Source organism: Archocentrus centrarchus, chromosome 20, assembly GCF_007364275.1.
Source record: "Archocentrus centrarchus isolate MPI-CPG fArcCen1 chromosome 20, fArcCen1, whole genome shotgun sequence".
Classification (NCBI taxonomy): domain Eukaryota; kingdom Metazoa; phylum Chordata; class Actinopteri; order Cichliformes; family Cichlidae; genus Archocentrus; species Archocentrus centrarchus.
Genome location: NC_044365.1, coordinates 8,541,623 through 8,561,088, shown reverse-complemented (window position 1 = coordinate 8,561,088; position 19,466 = coordinate 8,541,623). Strand labels below are relative to the sequence as shown.

The 19,466-nt window shown below is 37.4% G+C and overlaps 2 protein-coding genes across 3 annotated transcripts in view; both read left to right on the top strand.

The window, feature by feature from the left end:
• The first annotated feature begins 191 nt into the window (after window positions 1–191).
• On the top strand, window positions 192–15,288 carry trdmt1 (tRNA aspartic acid methyltransferase 1). 2 transcript variants are annotated; one of them, XM_030756616.1, is made up of 12 exons: window positions 210–295; window positions 941–1,127; window positions 1,575–1,684; window positions 1,792–1,868; window positions 2,595–2,666; window positions 3,312–3,377; window positions 4,024–4,093; window positions 4,198–4,281; window positions 8,542–8,864; window positions 10,465–10,522; window positions 12,094–12,223; window positions 13,842–15,288. In XM_030756616.1, exons 4-12 carry the CDS (start codon window positions 1,831–1,833, stop codon window positions 13,940–13,942), a joined length of 942 nt encoding a protein of 313 aa, XP_030612476.1. In that variant the 5' UTR covers window positions 210–295; window positions 941–1,127; window positions 1,575–1,684; window positions 1,792–1,830; the 3' UTR covers window positions 13,943–15,288. The 2 variants fall into 2 exon arrangements, with proteins under 2 accessions (XP_030612475.1, XP_030612476.1); XM_030756615.1 differs by lacking the exon at window positions 941–1,127 and having other exon boundaries at window positions 192–295; window positions 13,842–15,287.
• Window positions 15,289–16,385: 1,097 nt separating this feature from the next.
• Window positions 16,386–19,466, top strand: part of cubn (cubilin (intrinsic factor-cobalamin receptor)) — an 83,575-nt gene continuing 80,494 nt past the window's right edge. Inside the window, exons 1-5 of the mRNA XM_030756630.1 lie at window positions 16,386–16,507; window positions 16,655–16,784; window positions 18,592–18,687; window positions 19,024–19,062; window positions 19,160–19,261. Coding sequence (XP_030612490.1) covers window positions 16,386–16,507; window positions 16,655–16,784; window positions 18,592–18,687; window positions 19,024–19,062; window positions 19,160–19,261 — 489 coding nt within the window. The remainder of the gene's footprint in view (window positions 16,508–16,654; window positions 16,785–18,591; window positions 18,688–19,023; window positions 19,063–19,159; window positions 19,262–19,466) is intronic.

Genomic DNA, 19,466 nt, shown 5'->3' with positions numbered 1-19,466 from the left:
TATTATTATTATTTATTTTTGCAGAATTAAAGGTGAATTTAGATAAATGAAAAGTAGCTACATGGAGGAACACTAAAATTTTCATAATGATGAACAACAGGAAATGCAGAGTGTGTACAGCCACACTCCTTACCAGTTGGTGGCGGTAATGTACCGTTTTATTTTTGTTGTCCGCCAGCATAATTAAACCTAAAGAAGAAGTACACACGGCACCAGGATACCCAAGAAGTCATGGACAGTCTACGGGTGCTTGAGCTTTATAGTGGCATTGGAGGGATGCATTATGCGTTAAAGGGTAAGCGTATCTCTGGATACTAGTTTTTGATTCAGTTTATTTTAATGGAAGGTTCTGCATTAATCCGGGAATACTGTTGGATTTTTTTTTGCCGGTGTCTTTACTGCTGAGTGCAACGCTTAAAAGTGAGGCCAGTGTTTCGGATGAGTTTAGCTCTTCCTTGAGGACTTGTGCTGGCTGTGGTGTCTGTCAGCAGAAAAATATGACAGACTGAGTCAGATGTGATGTGATGGAGAAACTGCATTTACCAAACGGGGCGTCGTGCCTTCATGTCATGTTTTAAAGCACGGGCGGCATGAAACAACATGCTACCACACGTGTAGGAGTCAACTTTGAAACATCAATCTTTGTCCTTCTTTGGCTCAGTAAAAGACAAAGGAGGACATGTCAGCGTGCGCCAACATTGACCGCAACACTTTGATTTTAAAAAAGATATATATATATATATTTCTTCTACTCTTTTAAAGGTTATTCCTAAGTGTCTGGTTTTCAGTTTAAGTTATTAACCAGGTAGCCATAGTCAGTCCAGTCTCGTGTTTCTCTGTTTGCCTGTCACTGTTGTCAGTCCTTCGTGTCATTCAGTAGCCTCTCCAGTGAGTTTCTGGTTCATTTGACACAAACTAACTCCATTGTCTCGGACTGCAGATGATCTGCTGCAGGTGGAGAAGTTCATGAACTGCTTCTCTGAGCTCACAGACTCTGCAGAGCAGTAGGACCATGCCACATAGTAGATGAGACAGCTGACTCGTCCCACCACCTGCATTACAAAACGCTGCAGATGAGACAGATCCATCCATTAGACCTGCAGATGAATATGGAATGTGAATAAAAGGTTCTTTGAATCCCCCTCATCTAAAGCAAACAAACATTTAAAATTTTCTACTGTTCCCTTTAAGATCATCTGACTGTGTTTACATAGACTGTGATTGGTGATAGCACTGTCTCTGGAAGGAAAAAACAAAATCATGGTAAAGAGACCCAAATCAACAGAATTTGTATTTTTTGCACAAGTGGTCTGGGAGCTCAGCCGAGAATAACTTTCTTTCACTACTCAAGCATGCACTACACAGGGTGAATATACTCAGACTCAGCTGTTCTGCTTTGTTGAACATGCTAACTGGAAGGCTACTGGCTGTAGCCTTTGTTTTTTGTTTTTTTTGTTTTTTCTTAACATTAGCTCACTAAATAATTTGTGGTTCTGAAAATAAAAATAAAATAAACCATATAATGGAACTTTAGCTCACTTAAGTTTCAAAGATCTTCATCTATTTTCTTGCAGAGAGTGGCATACCTGCCCAAGTAGTGACTGCCATTGACATAAACACCACAGCAAATCAAGTCTACAAGCACAACTTCCCTGACACCCCCCTCTGGAACAAGACTATTGAGGTTAGTGATCATGGAGCACTTTGGCCATGACTACTCAATCACTCGTGTTTAATATATATACTATATATACTGATGTTTATGTAAAATTCTATAATTTATTTCTTTAGGGCATAACATTAGATGAATTCAACAAGTTGTGTTTTGACATGATTGTGATGAGCCCTCCTTGCCAGCCCTTTACCAGGTATGCCTTCTGTGTTTTGTATGTACTAAAATCCAAAGGTCAGACAAATCAGTTGAATTTGGACTTGTGTTGACAGCCAAAGGCTACATAGAGAAGACAATAAAATAATGAAATATATATAATTTAACTCATCTGTTGTGTTGCATTTCATGTCTTACCTGCTTTTGAGTGGAGGGGGCACTAAAAAAAAGGAAAAAAACAAAACAGTACAGTTGTGTTTTATGGTATTGTCAAAATTCTGCAGAGTTGATTCTGGTGGCATTCCTAACCTAAGTTCAGAAGTATAACATTTAGTTCAAACAAGCCTTTGTCTTTAAAACATGGTTGAAGTTTGAACCACATGTCACACCTTTATCATTTGCACTTTTTCCAGACCTCTTGAATTGCTGTATTGACTGTTTTTCAGTGTCTTCTCTGTACCACAAAGCCCACCCTCTCCACGAAACCACAGGGGGCAGTTTCTCTTAGTTTCTCTCTGACAAAGTCTTCAGCTGTCACCGTGTGTGAGAGCAGGGAAAGGCAGAGTAGCGCAGTAATGCATTAGCAGAAGATAAGATGGTGCTTTGATATGAACTGGTTACCCACAACAAAAATTTCTCACTCAAGAAACAGCCAAATGTTCTTTGGTTCAGTATAACACACTGGGACTGGGTTGGAATAGTGAGCCTAGTCACACCTTTGTTTATCAGCTTAAAACATTTCCCACCTTGTTTCATTTTCGTGCAGGATAGGGCTCCAGCGGGACATTGCGGACGCCAGAACCAAGAGCTTCCTCTACATCCTTGATCTCCTGCCAAGGTCTGAAATCTCCAGACTTTTAATCAACCTCTGGAAGCTTAGATGAACACAGATTTTTTTTTTTTTAACTGAAATGAAAACCTACAATAAATACTTAATTAAATTGTAACTTAAATCATTCACAGAGTTTTGTGTTAATGTTCACCTAGCAACTTTGACATTGCTTTTGCTTATACTATCTTATTAGATTATCTTGTAATCAGCTATCAATTTAAAGAAAATAAGCCAACATCTTAATTATTCACATCTTTTTAGTTCTAAAAATCTGAGCTTGCATCAGATTGAATAGGGAGCATGAAATGATGCATTTTAGTAAAAACCTTTGGAAAACCTCACCAATTTAGACTGCAACTACTATCGATTATGTTTTGTGAAATGGTTGGTCCTTGCTACATGTGAAGCTAGATTGCACAAAACCACCCAAGTCAGTGTCATGGCTGGTATCTGGGTGAAGTGCTCTTTCCGTCATACTGAAGCTGTACAGCAATGCGTTTCTTGGCATCCATGTTCATGGCTGAACATTTTGTATAAATATTGCAGCCAGCATTTCCTCAAACAAACTCCAGACACAGTTTTATGAATGTGATGTTAGAAGGCTGATTTTCTGTCAATACACGTCACTTGTATATGCTATTGTATTGCTAGGCTGCAGAGACTGCCACGTTTCATCCTGCTGGAGAATGTGAAAGGCTTTGAGACATCCTCTGCAAGGTAATGACTTGGACACTAAGGACATGAAGGCCTGAATGCTCAGCAAGTCAAATAGGAAGCAGTATGTACAGTAGGCAGAATCTAGAAATGTATAAATGTTTTCTCCTGTCTTCAAAAAAGTAGAGCAATTGTTGAGTGACTCTTCAGTTTTTTCCCCCACCAAATATAATGTCCTTGTATTTTAAGCACATGCAAGTGCAGCATGAACATCTACCGATCTGCACTGAGCTATTCAGGGAACATGAAGCAGTCTACTAGTTCTTCTTGCTTTTTTAAAATTTCTTTTATACTTGTGACAAAAAATTCGTTTAATCTTGTTTTTAATCAGTTTCTGACAAAGCCGACACCGTCTGAGCCCTGAATATCCTTAAGGGAAATGCTCAAAAGAGAGCAGAAGACAACCACAGATATTTGAAGAGATTTAATAACCTGATTATTGGTTTCAGGAAGGAACATCTAGTACCACTTTGTGGGATACCATCATTACTTCTTGATGACCTAAAACTGAAAATCATATGCTTACTAACCTGTCTGTAATTATTCTGTTGGTTTCTCTGATTATAAAAATCACTGTAATGTTTCTACAAATGTGAAGACAATAACCTGAAGACTTTATCTGGCCCTGTTTTTGTACTTCATTCTGTAGGGTGCGTTTAGTGAAAACGCTGAAGGAATGTGGATATGCTTTTCAGGAACTCATGATCTCGCCCATAAGTGTAAGAAAGACACACTGTAACAGATTTTATTAGATAACAACTAAAGTTTAGTGATAAATTAACATGTTGACTATGGTCATGTCACTGTTATATTCATTGTTCAGGTTGGGATCCCAAATTCAAGACTTCGTTATTTCCTGATTGCAAAGATTTCAACAGAAGACATAAACACCCAGACAAGTTCAAAGGTGAGTTTAAAAAAAAAAAAAAAAAGATATTTTTGTTTTTAGACCTAGCTTTCAATGTAAAGCTGTATTCATGTGTAGAGAAATGTATTAATTTATTACTACTACAAACTACAGAGTGTAGTTTGGAGATGACACAGTGAATCATCTAAAGCTTGGGAACCATTCAAACAATGTTAAATAACAGCTGAAGCAATTATGTTCTGACAAGATATGCAGAACAGAGGGAAACTATAATTTTCTTCAAAAAGGTAAATTAGTAAAAATTGTTAATCATTGGATGTAGTCTTAGTATCTTTGTCTTGCTGAAAAGCTTCACTTACTGAGGATAAAACACTCCTCAAAATGGCTTTGCTTCCTTAGTTTTCTGCTAATACACATTTTGAAGGGCGCCTGGGTGGCTCAGTGGTGAAGCCGGCGACTACATACACATGTTGCGGTGTGGGCGGCGCGGGTTCGCGTCCCGGCCCGTCGCCGATTTGCCCGCGTGTCTTCCCCTGTATCTTTCCCCCATTTCCTGTCTCTCTCCACTCTCACCATAAGCCACTGTAGCCAAAAATGCAAAAAAAAAAATAAATTAAAAAAATAAACATTTTGAAAACATATCAGAACTTAATATGAAAAAAAATCATGCTGGATATCTACAACAATATGGATTGGGTAATGTGTTAGGAATGATAGGAAGCCACATTGTTTCATGAAACCTGCAAAGGGCTGAATTTATTGACACCCTGAAAATCAAAATGGAAAACGATGCAGCAGGCTAGTCTATTTTGCTGAAATTTCATTGCAGCAGCTCAAAATGCTATTCGGTAGTTTGTATGGTCCCCCCGTGCTTTTATGGATGCCTGACAGTTGCGGGGCATGTTCCTAATGAGACAATGGGTGGTGTCCTGGGGGACCTCCTCCCAGATATGGACCAGGTCTTCACTGAGCTCCTGGACAGTCTGAGGTGCAACCTGGCAGTGTCGGATGGACCAAAAAATCCTTGGGGATCAGGACAGTCTGTCCTTTGATTGGCCATTCCAGGTGCATCTCAGCTGTTTCATTTGTGCTGCCAGGCGCTCATGGAGTGCAGTTAGCTTCTTTAGCTAGTAGAAGCTAACTGCACTCCAGCGCTTTGAGTGCTCATACTGAGTAGAAAAGCGCTATATAAGAACTAGTCCATTTACCATTTTACCATTTAGGTGTGAATCACATCAGGGTCTGTTCACCGTAGACAGTTCAGTGGAGAACAGCTGGTTTATTCTCCTTGCTGATCTTTGCATGGCAGTTTCTAAGACCTCAGGTATTGGACAGTTTGTGCTTCTTAAGCAGCCCTTTACCAATCCAGGAGTGACTAAAAGCATTTTATCATACTATAAGTTTTACTTTTTTAGGGCACGGCCTCCAAATTATGGAAAAAGAGTTTTGCAGAAGGTAATGAGATATCTGCTGAAGAGTTTTCTATTATGAAATGGGACTATAATATTATCTTGACTTCTAAATTAATTTTATATTTTCATTAATCGTGGGTGAATATTCCCATTGGTGATGGGTCTTGTTTTTTATGGGTAATGGAGCAGTGCTGGTGGACAGGTAAGCCTTTATTATACTGTTGCAGACATGGACACGGGCAGCTGGAGATAACGACGACAGTAGTCGTGTCTGTTCTTTGAAGTCCACACGAAGTCCATCATCTCGTGCACATGTAATTTAAATTGGCCCCTGATGAGTCAGCAGAGCCCCAAGCCACACAGACAGTCACACTGACTTTTTCCAGTGATGAAAAATAAATTACATCTATGAATATTTTTGTTTAACCCTTGGGAGATCCTTTAAAAAATGTGTCCTCTTCCCAAAAACTGCTGAAAAAATATTATAAAGTAGTATTTTTTTCCACTTTAAATGATCTAGTCTTTTATAAATACTTCAGCCAGACACATAGATACCAAATATTATGTACTTTTTGAAAATTTTTAACCCTTTATAGGCCCATTTACTTACATACTGCCACTGTGTTTTTATGGACAAAAACAAAAAACTAAAATAATTTCCATAAAATGTATTTTGGGGACTACTGGATTATTATTTTTATTAGGCCCTGAGATGAGTCACTGATTGGCAGCAACATTCTTTTTCATGCATTTTTTTTTTTTTTTGTTTTCTACAGGTTTTTTGAAAAACTTATGCTCATGATCTTTCAGACAAAATATGTCCTCTACCCAAAAACTGTTGTAAAAATATTATAAAGTAATATTTTTTTCCACTTTAAATGACCCAGTCTTTTAAAACAACTTCAGCTAGAAATAAATATATCAAATATTATATATATTTTTGGGTATTTTAACCCTTCAAAGGCCAGTATTCTTACATACCGCCACTGTTTTTTTGTTTTTTTTCATCAAAAATCCAAACAACTTAAATAATTTACATAAAATACATTTTACGGAGGAGAGGAACATGGGTTCAAATCCACCTTCTGCCTGGGGCCTTACTGGGTGGAGTTTTTATGTTATCCACATGTCTGTGTGGGTTCTCTTAGGGACTCCAGCTTCCTACCACAGTCCAAAGACATGCAATTTGTAGGGATAAGTCATTTGGTGATTCTGAATTGCCCATTGATGCGAATAGTTGTCTGTCTCTCTGTCTTGGCCCTGTGACAGGCTGGTGACCTGTGCAGGGCAGCTGGGATAGGCTCCAGACCCTCTGTGATGCAGAATTGGATAAGTGGAAGCAAATGAATGGAATATTTGATTTTTATTAGACCATGAGATGGTAAATGATTTGCAGCAATATGTTTTTTCATGCATTTTTTTTTTGTTTTTCCTGCAGTGACAATTAAAAAAAAATCATACTTGAGGTTCTGAGGACAAAATATGTCACCTTCTCAAAAACTGCTGTAAAAATAGAGAGCAAAAGAGAAAGAAGGTGAGAGACAGACAGGGTGGGAGAGAGACAGACAGGGTGGGAGATTGTACAGATATGTGTCTGTCTGACTGTGAGAGTCCAGCTAAGGTAGAGCGGAGACTGCAAATGGACAGACTGTGGTGGTCTTTGCATGTAAAATGCATGTAAAATTTCCATATTTGCATGTAAAATTCACACTGCTTCTTACCTCTACCTTTACTGATGAGAGAGGGGCCTGCAGCAGCACCTTGTAGATTTGAGTTGATTCATTTTTTGACCTGTAATCACCATGCCATGTGCTGTAAAATCTTGCCATCTCCAAAAGGGCTAATCCTGCACTACTGTTCATGCTTATAGCCATGGCTGCAGTGCAGGTGCAGAATCTACCTGAGTGAGAACCAGAACAAAGTCCAATTTTGTTTTGGTTCTTGCTGCTGAGGCCTCTTTGAAGCACTGAAAGGTCCCTTATTGTTTATTATTATTGAATTAGGTTTATAAAGCAGAATCTGGCCTTCAAAGAGAAAAGACTTGAAGTTGGACATCACACACACGTGCACATGCATGCCCGTGCACACACATACACGATGATACAACATCAATAGTGACAAACACTTATTTTTTCGGTAGCAAGAAAACCTTGCAGAAAACAGTAAAAAGTGTGAAATTTTGATACTTGTATTGAATGGTAAAAAAGTAGCGCCACCTGGTGGACAAATATAAAAATCAAAAATTCAAAGTCAGTAGTCCAAAATAAAATCTTTTGAATGGGACATTTTTGGGACATTTTCTGTCCCTAAGATCACGAGTGTTTTTTTTTTGAATTGCTAAGCTAATTTAGGCTAATTTTAAAAACTGATTTGACAGTTCTAAAATTTGTTGAAATTGATTGCCCTCTGCCAAATTTGAGTTATGTTCAATCAGCACAGACAAAATGGCAGGCAAATAAAAAAAAAACTCTTATATTCACAAGGGCCTGGGTGGGTTTCTTCTGGATGCTCCAGCTTGCTCTCACAGTCCAAAAGCATGCATGTTAGTTTTGAATGGTGTTTCCAAATTGGCCATGGATGTGAAGTAAGGCATAGTTTTGATTTTTGTCTTTAAACTGTATAGAATAAAGTGTTAGAGACTTAGATTTAGACAACCTTTATTGTCATTCATTATACACAAGTGTACGTAGAATGAAATTTCGCTGCATTTTGGCTCGCATAGAAAATACAGAGAAAAATTTTGATACATAGTATCACATGTTTGGTTGAATGTCTGGTTAAATATGGTTATGGCTTGTAGTCTAAAGCACTAAGTGGTCAGTAAGGACACCACAGTGCTCACTTGTTGTGTCTCTATGTATGGTTTATAGAAAATGTCTCATCTTAGATTTTAGATGCCTTCCCACATCTTCCTGAGAGTGATTCTCCTGAACATCCTACATTCTTGAGTCCTGCCTGTCAAGGTGCCAGCCAGCCAGAAGAGAAGATGGAGGGGGGTCATGTCCTGTTTAAGCTAGAGACAGCACTTGAAGCCCAGAGGAAGATCCTTCAGAACAGCATTTTGTCTGTTAGGCAGATCCAAGAATTCCTGGAACCACAGAAGGAAATAAACATGGAACATTATCTCCTTCCTAAAACACTGCTGCGATATGGTCTTGTCTTAGACATTGTTAAGCCCACATGTAGGAGGTCTGTCTGCTTTACTAAAGGGTAAGTTCCATCTTATTATCATTCCCTTTATTGGTTTACTATTGCAATAATTTTACTGAATAATTTGACTTGATAGGTTTTGCAAAATTCAAAAATAGTTTGATAGATCTTGAGCCACCCCTCATTTCTTTATATATTGCTAGGAAAATAGGAAATGGGTAAAGCGACCTACTGAATGGTAAATGGACTAGTTCTTATATAGCGCTTTTCTACTCAGATATGAGCACTCAAAGCACTTACACAACACGTTTTACATTTACCCATGCACACCCATTCATACAAGCACTTCCATGATTAATTAATTAAGCTAAGTGCTTTAATTATTTAACATTCACTCACATTCATACTCCGACAGAACGGTCGGAGAGCAACTTGGGGTTAAGTATCTTGCCCAAGGATACATTGACATGCAGCCTGCAGTAGCCAGGAATTGAACCACTGACCTTCCGATCAGTAGGTGACCTGCTCTACCTACTGAGCTAGAGCCACCAAATGAGCAGGCATACATGGAAATTCAGTATTTAAGGCAAAAGTAGAGTTTGTACAGTTCTACCAAGCTTGAAGGTCAACACAGTAACACCACTGACTGAAAAACAGCCCCAAATCATGACAGAGCCTCTACAGTGTTTTACAGATGGTACCGCTTTCCTGACATCCTCTGTGCATACACTTTGAAACAAAAATTTGGATTCATCGCTCCACAAGACCTGCTGCCAGTCATTTTCAGTCCGATTCTTATGTAATTTAGCACACCTCAGCCTTTTCTTTCTGTTTCCCTTCCTTAAGAATGGCTTCTTGGCAGCCACCATTACACTGAGGGCATTTCTGATGAGGCCTTGGTAAACAGTAGATGGATCATCTGAGGGGCTAGATGCATCTCACAGGTCCTGAGTCACATCTTTGCTGGATTTTTTTTTTTTTTTTCTTTTTCTTATTAAGGACATGAATTTCAGATATTGTCTTTTTTTTTTTCTTTTTTTTTGTCATCCATTTGTCCAGTTTCTTCAACTGAAACGGCGACCAGTATCTAAAGAAAAACTATGAAAGACCTTCAGAAAGTCTGGAGCACAATTGCTCAAGACCACTTTAAAGCATTAAAAGAAATTCTGATTCCTTAGGAACAAAATGAAGGATGGCTCAAGGCACATACAGACGTGTACGTGTGCGCGCATGTGGGTGCCCATGCATGTGCATTAAAAAAAAAAATTATTAGGCCATAGCTGTCTAAAATTAACAGCACTGATATTTACCAAAATAATTTTTGTTTCTGTAATGGTTAATCCACCAGTTTTTGCAAGCTCTTTAACTAAAATTATATTTTTAATGCTAAAATATAATTTTAATCCATGAATTTTCCAATTTATTGCATAAATAGTAAATCACATCGTTATTTTTCTTATTAAGATGCCAAATTATAGTTATTACGTTCCTGAATTGGAAAATTAGTTTTGGTCATTGAATGTTATCTTTAATGACACAATAATAAATTTGTTAAGCACTCTATACAGGTGGTTTAATTTTGTTAAGCACTGTATATACATATCTGTCTGAATGAAGAGTAATTTTCTTATTTAATAATGCTAATATCATTTATCCGTAGCTATGGCCGGTATGTGCAGGGAACAGGCTCAGTGTTGCAGTGCTGCATGGAAACCAAGGTAGGTTTGGCTTTTTATATCAACAAGACTTAAAAGGCCTTATTCCACATTATTAATAAACACTAATGATCCAGTGCCGGTCCCAGCATACTGCCACCCCCGAGTTTTAAAGGTGATTTCTGCAGGTTTGTTTTGTTTTTGTTTTTCCAAACTCTGTTCTGACCTTTCTGTTCTTGACACTTGAAGTTAATCTGTTTTCTCAGTGGTAGACTTAAATAATGATTTGCCTGCCTCCCAGAGAGCGCTCTTATCAGCATGTTGTGAAGGGTGTTTTGTGTCTTCCTTGGACTTCGATGGCTTTTTATTTTACTGAGCTCAGCAGTGGTTCTTATTTTTATTTTTTATTTAGCCACTTTTATGTTCCTGCTACAGCAGAAATCATCAACCAACCTGTATGATGATCTGCTGATTTAAGTGTTAGTTTTGTTTGCCTTCTACTGATAAATCTAGTTAAACTCAGAGAATAATTTTCAGTATTCTGGATCAATAGATCCAGAATTCTCCTTCGATTGTGAACAAACTTTGCTATATGATAAAACTTATGGTCATGTTTCACCCTAATTAGAGGATTCTGACTTATCCTCATCAGGTTAGATTAAAGTTTGTGAATATTGTCCGATTCAGAAGTGTAAAGAATCCTGGATCCAGATTGTGATTCGGCTCACCACTAAAGTTGTTCCAGTTGTTCAAGTTACAAGTTTTACTGTCATTGCACAGTACAGAAACATGTTTCCATGTACAATGAAATTGTCTTTGATGTCCTCAACAGGTGCAAGGCAAAAAAATAATAAATCCTCATATAAATCAGAATAAATGGTCATTTAGAAAACACAGAAATAATGAAAAGGCATATGAGATACAGTAATAATATAATAAATATATACATGTATATGTAACAATACAAATAACAATCTGAGCTGCAATAGGCTACGCCAGGAGTCAGCAACCTTTAGCACTTAAAGAGCCACTTGGACCCGGTTTCCACGGAAAAGAAAACGCTGAGAGCGACAGATACGATCGGAAGTCGGTATCCGCTACTGGCTTCCATGAGTGACGCATATATTGAGAGACAAAAAATAATAATAAAATAATTTTAATATTTTAAGATCACAATAATGTTCCAATTTAGAACTACAACAAAAACCCAACTAGCAAAAATAAAATGCACTTCAATTGGATACTTATAATTTGCTTCCCCAAGCCGCACAGAGCCGCAGCTTGCCGACCCCTGGGCTATGTACATATTTGTGCAATTTGGTATGGCTACATCAGTTGTGTTTTTTTTTTTTTTTTTTCCTGCAATATTTGCGCTTTCCTTTTTGTGGAAATTCATGAAATCATTATTTCTGAGTGCTCAAGAAAAGCAAGGCTCAATAGAACTGAGTGCAGTGCTTACAACCATCTGAAACGGCTGTTTTTGTTTTCTTCAATTCATTGAGAATAAACAAGATTTATAGTGTCTGCTTTGAAAGTGTCCAACTCCCATTCAAATTAACTTGACTTCCTAATGTCGATTAGAATAAGATCATTTTAAGTCAGTGCTGATTGAGTTTGCTGTGTGTGCTCTGCAGATTGAGAGTGTGTTTACGGGTCTGGATCGATGCTCTGAGGAGGAGAAACTTCAGCGGCTGTTAAAACTGAAGCTCCGTTATTTTACTCCCAGAGAAGTAGCCAACCTCATGGGCTTCCCTCAAAGTTTCAGTAAGTCATAAATCTGTCCATGTTTAGAGCCAAACTCATGCTTTGTCACGTGCCTCTTCTTAAACTGAAGTAACTGTAACTTTAAGAATTCTTATGAACAATAACTCTCAAACTCTAGTTTCATAGATGGATAGATGTTACTCTCAGTTGGTGGTAACCTCAAATGTGCAGGAATAAAATGCAGGAAATGCCTCAGTTTGTGTGTGTTGGGTTTTTTTTGGTATTGGATGTTACAATAAGATGGCACATTTAATGCATTTGTGCAACTCCAAAATCCAGTTCCTGTCCACTACAAGACAGAAGTTCATTTTATGGACTCAGGTTAATCTGAATCACTCAGTAATATGATCCAGTTCACTTGAATCATTAGAGTTTATAGTATAGTCAGACACTTGAATGAATAACTCACTAATGACACACGAGGGGGGTGACTTGCTCACTCACTGGAGTTGAGGGTAGTTACACAACTCCTGGACTCTTCCTTAGAAAGTACAGTCATTCGAGAGGGACTCAGAGTAGAACCGCTACTGCTCCACTTATTAAAAACATATTTTATTCATGGTTGGGTGAAGCCATTTATTATCAATTATGTTTGCCCTTCTTAGACCATAATGGCAACAGAAACTACTCAAATTACCCTGATCAAAAGTTTACATATCCTGGAAGTTTTGGCATGATAGCACGCGTAATACACACACACACACACACACACACACACACACACACACACACACACACACACACACACACAGATTTAAAGGGCTACACCTGTGATGTATGTGTGTGTGTGTGTGTGTGTGTGTGCAAAATTAGCATTTCTGGGCTCCTGACAGACTCCTGCATGTTTCATCCAGTGCTGCACTTAGTTGTATTCCGAGCCATGGGAAAACCCAAAAAATTATCAGAGGATCTGCATGAGAAGATAAATCTTTATAAAACAGGAAAAAGATATAAACTGATCCAAGGAACTGACAATGTCAGTCGGCAGTGTTCAGACTCTAAGTGGATGGATGAATCTGTTGAAGCCAAGCCGCGGTCATCGAACCAATTAAACGATTTTGCCACGACTGCCAGGAAAATTGTTTGGGGTGCAAAGAAAAACCCACAATTAGCTGCAGCTGACATACAGGTGTGGCTGTTTCAAGATGCATAATAAGGAGGCACTTAAAGAAAAAATGGGCTGCAGGGTTGCGTCTCCAGAAGAAAGCCATTAATACACCAATGCCACAAAGCAGCCCACTTACAATATGGCAAACAGCACAAAGACAATCCTCAGAATGTCTTGAACATGTATGTATACATACATAGTACCAATCTAAAGTGCATACACACAGAAGTGATCTCTCAGGTAGCAAGTCATTGAAACCAGTTAAAGTATTAACATTGTGCAGCATTAGCATGATAACATTGTTTGGTCTAGCTTCTGCATGCAGCCCAGCTGTGATCTGATGCTGTTGCTACTTAGTTTTTCAGATTCAAATCTAAATGTCACTAAGTTTTTTTATTTATTTATTTTTAGTTTGCTTTTTTAGTTTTTGTTTTTTTTCTTGGAGCAGTGGATAATAACATAGCCCTGTTTACACATGTTTTCTTTATTACTTTTTTCTGTGTTTTGCAGCCTTTCCAGAGCAGATCCCGATCATTCAGCAGTACAGAGTGTTGGGAAATAGTCTTAATGTTGTTGTGGTTGCAAAACTACTACAGCTGCTGGTCTCCTAATACTTCTGCAGAGGACACCATTTTTGTCAATTTTTACATTATATTACAAGGTGCTGTCTGTCTAGAGTTTGCATTGTAAAGTGTAAATTTGAGTTTTTGTATAACATGCAATGTTTGAATGTTCATAAAACACAAATCCTTTGTGTGGTCACCACTGGACAGTGAACTGCATAACTCTTCTGTCTGTGATCAGAGTCTCAAAACTGTAGAGCAAATTTTGTAAAATCTTTAGTGTAGCACTGTATATCTGCCCACTATTATTTTGTTTTAATTTTTTTCTAAGAAGACAATTAATAATTCTAGCTGAGCTACATACACACTGATGCTAGTACACTGCTATGTGCCAGAAGGAGGAAAGCAACAGGAACAAATGTGTAATGAATTTTCTGTGACGATTTGGGGTGTCATATCATCTGGTGGTTGAGCCACCATTTTTTTCCAAGTTTGCAGTCAACACAACTGTCAGCAGGCTGCTGAGAAATGCCCAACCCCAAAATACAAACGAGCTGAAGCCAGTAACAAAGCAACCTGGACTTCAGGATATCTGATCGTATCCATGCCAAAGGAGCTCCAACTAAGACTTGAGTGTGTAAATAAACAATTTTCAGAAGTTGGACATTTGTGTACTATAAATTCTGTTTTGATTGGTCTTAGGAAATAATCGAGTAAGTTGATACTGGATTTCTGAGTTTCTTGAGCTATAAGCCATAATCATCAAATTTAAAGTCTTGACTTACTTCACTTTACATGTGATGTATATAAAATATATGAAAGTTTATCATTTTACAATAAATTATGAAAAATTGAGTTGATTAAGTTTTTCTAGTGTTTTTAAAGAAGAAAAAAGTGTTCTCTGTAACTGATTTGATGTAACTAGTAATATTAGCTCTTATTTTCTGAAGTAGTATAGTCACTATATTATAAAGTTATTTTGACACAAAGAATCACAGCTAGATCACAAGCCTGGTTTCAAAATGTAGGTACAAGGCAGGCCTTTCATAACTTGTTTTGATAAGCCACCTGTCCCATATGTTATATGATCTGTCGGTACCTGAAATGCAGCTACTGAAATTTTGTCCATCCAGTTATCTGAAAACAAATACAACATCCAACATTTGCTTCTGTTACTTTACATCATCCCGTGGTATTGATGCTCAAAGTTGGATATAGAAAAAAAAATGTTGTTCATAGAGCTTAAATGTATTTTTCTGGTCTGGAAATTTGTGCTCTGTTGTACAAGTTATGAGGGCTGAACAACACTGGGAAAAAAACATGTTAAAAACCACAGCATTTTTACCCACCATATGTACTTCAAATACCTGCAAATGTTCTTAATTTAAAGAAAACATTTTTCATGGCTTCATTAAATATACTGAAAAAATTAAAGGAACACTGAGAACATCAGATCTGGATATCTTATACTGACTTGGACAGGATAACATGATAGGAATGTGAATGTGTGTGTGTTTGTATGTATGAGAGAGACTGGACACACACATACATGGTATATATTGATCCTGGACGAGTTGGACTACATGTGCAGCCTCTGTAAGGTCCAGCTACTACTAGCAGTGACACTGATCCTAGCCAAATGCAAAACTAGTGGAAAAAATAGTCGGGGGGGGTATGTAAAACCATTCCTGTTTTTATAGGTCTTCACAGGGGTTGTCTCATTGTTACCCCTCTAGTACACCTGTTGTTAATTCCACTGATATCAAAGCAAGTGAAACTGATTAACACTCCCCTGTGCTACTTAACTGACAGATCAATTTTCCACTTGATGCTGTACTCAGATTAAAACGTTTATCTTTCATTATTTGTGAGCAGTGTATGAGTCATAAGCTGAGGCTCTGAGTCTTCCAGGAGGGAACTTATTTTCAGATTTCACTGATTTTACATAGAATAACAAGGTCATTTTGTTGACACTTACTAACCTTAATATAAAGCTTGAATGTTTATTTGTAAACATAAATTGTGTAATATAAGATTCCACCAAATTAATTTGGAAAGACATTTTTACACTTTTTTTGTGCAGTCCTGGTTTCTTGTGTTAATTTGTATTTGATTTGTAAGGCAAAAATAAACAAAATTATAATAATTCAAATCAGATTACAGCATTATGCTAAATTTGTCAGTGGTTCGTTACTAATTATATAAAATGTATCAAACAGTCGTTTATGCAGTGTTAACCATTTCTGACATCTACAAAGTACTTAATGTCACCTGAAACAGGTTACTCATTTCTTAAAATCATGTGAGAGACGTTCTCTTTGAACAATAAACTACAGTTAAACCATAATAAACATAGTTAGCCATCTTTGGTAAATTGAGATGTACTTGTTGTACTGTCAGGTCAAAGTCTTGAGAGGGGGCATTAGAGTGCAGCAGCATGTAAAAGGCCAGTAGAGCTGTGGAGGGTGTTCATGCATCACATCCACTTTCCATGGCAGGGATAATGCGACTCTCATGGCTATTCTGCGTACTCGTATTCTTTCTGGTGGGATTGCAAGGAGACCCGAGTGACCCAGCAGACAGCCGAAGCAAAAGAACAATTAGCAATGACCAGTGAGTTTGGGTTTATAAATATTAAAAAAAAGCTTTTCTTTAAATATGTCAAAGGGATGCTAAGTTATGCAGATGATAAGGTTTGTCAAAAGCTTTGAATCTGAGTAAATAAATGTATTTGTAATGGTTTTAAATTTAAATCTCTAGGCCTCGCATGCTGTCAGATAATGGTCACCTTGTCTTCACAACTGGTGACAATAAAGAGATCCGCTTCCAGACCTCGGCATCAGGCCGGGTTAAAGTGGATAATGAAGACCTCACCCAACTCTTGGTTCAGGTAAGCATTTTCTAACTAGCAAACCTTCTCCTGATGTGATTTGTACAATACCGAGGCTTCATAAGATAGCACAGCCTTCATATGGTGGTCATTTCAGTGACAGTAAGTCAGTTCAGGCGCAACTTTCGTAATGATTTGATAGTATCACTGCCATTATAGTATACAGCATCCAAATTCTGCAACACCCTGGAACAGCCTCACAGTAAAAAAAAAAAAAAAAAAAAATATATATATATATATATAAGTAAATAAATAACAGGATACACCTCACACTGTAAGTGAATGTCAACATAAGAAAATAATAAAATCAGCTTTAAAAGCACAGAAAAATAAATATATGTTTATAAGATATAGTGGTTCCATTCCTAGCAGACAACAGTTCAGTTTGCTGTGGCTTTATTTGTTAAAACACATAATTTGATTGGATTCCCACCAATATTACAGCAATAAAGCAATTTTCTAATTTCTCAAAGAAGTCATAAAATATTGACTCCTGAAAGTGTGTGATTATAGGATCTTATCAGCTTTTACACAACTAAACACTGCTGCTTATCATATGACATTGTGAATTATTAACAATTTAGGAAGCCAACACAGCAGCAGGACCAAAGCTCAGGGATAGGTGCATTTAAGCTGGTGGGTCCAAGATTACAGAAGTACAACATTAAAGCATGCAATCTCTCATGCGCACACAATCTTTTAACATTTATTTAGATGCATGGTTTTGTGTTTCCAGAGAAACCTAAAAATTGTATTTGTTTTTGTTTGAGGGTTTTATTTGGAGCATTGAGTTATAGCTCAAAGAGTTCTAAATTAGGACACTGTAGTATGACTTCTGTAATTAGGACACTGATGCACATGGTTTTTCCTTGGGAAGAAGATGGGCTGGATGTTGTTGCACACAGACATGGCAGTCCAACTGAACCTAAAAACCGATTAATCCAGCCGTATTTCAGTTCATCAGTGTTTATATGACATAAATGGACACAGACAGCCTATCAGATACACATATCTGTGGTGTATGCTCTGCAAATGTGGTAGATGCCTTCCATGATGGTTCCTGTTCTTCTCTTCTTTCTTGGGCTTCTGGTGCCTGAGGTATTCACTAAGCACATGATCAGCTGTGGCCATCTTTTTTTATACTTATTTGTTTTTTGTTTTTTGTTTTTTTCTGTAAGCACGAAGTACCGCAGCAATTTCCTAATGCTGTGAACCTGTTCACCCATATGGCAATAAAAACCTTCTGATTCTGATTCTGATTCTGATTCTGATTCTGATGTACTCATGGATCTTTGCTTTTTCATTCTGGATGGTCATTCTGACTAGGGCTGGGCGATATGGATCAAAAGTAATATATTGATATTTTTAGTTGAATGGCGATATATGATATATATATCTTGATATTTTTTCTTCCTAAAAGGTATAAACAAAAAGGCACTTCTGAATCAAAGCTCCCAAATGTCACACAGGCACTTTTATTAACATTCAGCTGTAGATGTACATGAGAAATTGCTCAAAAATAAACTATTTGCATATTTAAACAGTAAAATTAATGCTTTTTCCCTCAATAACTGAAGACTCACAGCTGTACTATTAAAATGTGAACAGAAAAAATACAGAGCAAAAACAGGAAAAAGCCAACGTATCTTTAAAAAGCCAGTCTGCAGAAAAGTAGACTTCACCAAAGTGCTTCCTCCTGTGTGTCCTCCTGTATATTCAGTACTCTGTGCAAATAACAAAACATGTAAACAGACTGAATGTCAGCTTTTGAACACTGAAGTGTCTGTTATGAACTTTCTAACTACAGATTAAAACCAACAAAGATGACATCGATGACATTAAGTCTCATGGAGGAGCCATCCCTCCTGATATCACCAACAAGCTAAACCAGCTTGATACTAAGGTAGGACAAAGGTAGTTTCTGTTGGATGAAAATGCAACAATAAGCTCATTATATTCTCTCTTTTGTTTTTTAACAAATGTAAATGCAGTGCCATTAGCTTTGCAAACATGTTTGATCATTTAATGTCAATTAATTACTTTTGTTCACATGAATTGTTTCAGTATGTTCACTTTCTTTACTTTTCCGTGATTTATTTTAATTCAGTAAAAGTAATTAATCATAATGAAAAAGCTACTTTAAATCATATGCCCAAAACTAATTCTTAATTATATAAATCCAGAACATGTAGCCATTATCATCAGCCATATTTACACTGCTTCTTTTCATGCTTTTCAGGTGTCAGCACTTGAAAATAAAGTTGTTACACTTGAAGAGGTTAGTCAGTAAAAGTCAAGAGCTTTTATTGTTGTCATGACTCAATCTGGAGACCGCACCACACATAACATGTTTCTTTCCTCCTTTTCCCCTCCAGACAGTCCAGAGGGAGTCTTGCAGCAGTAATCCCTGTCAGAATGGAGGAACATGTCTCAACTTATTAAACTCATATCACTGTGTGTGTCCCAACAACTGGGGGGTGAGTTCAGTACTGTTCGTTTTATTACAGCTTTTACAGTTTGTATGTATTGATCACAGACAGAGGGAAATTCATATGTCTGATATAGCTCATCTGCTATTTGTAAAAGTATTGAAAACCCTGATGCTGTAGGTACAAATGATTTTCTGTGTGTCTCAGTTTTACAATGGAGAGAGAGAGTCTTCCAGTCTTACCATAAAGATGG

Bases quoted from the DNA above. Each gene is read 5' to 3' on its own strand.
- trdmt1 (XM_030756615.1), top strand. From the start codon at position 232: ATGGACAGTCTACGGGTGCTTGAGCTTTATAGTGGCATTGGAGGGATG. The intron at 3,378-4,023 runs GTAATGACTTGG...TTCATTCTGTAG, and splicing joins TTTGAGACATCCTCTGCAAG to GGTGCGTTTAGTGAAAACGC. The intron at 4,282-8,541 runs GTGAGTTTAAAA...GTCTCATCTTAG, and splicing joins ACACCCAGACAAGTTCAAAG to ATTTTAGATGCCTTCCCACA.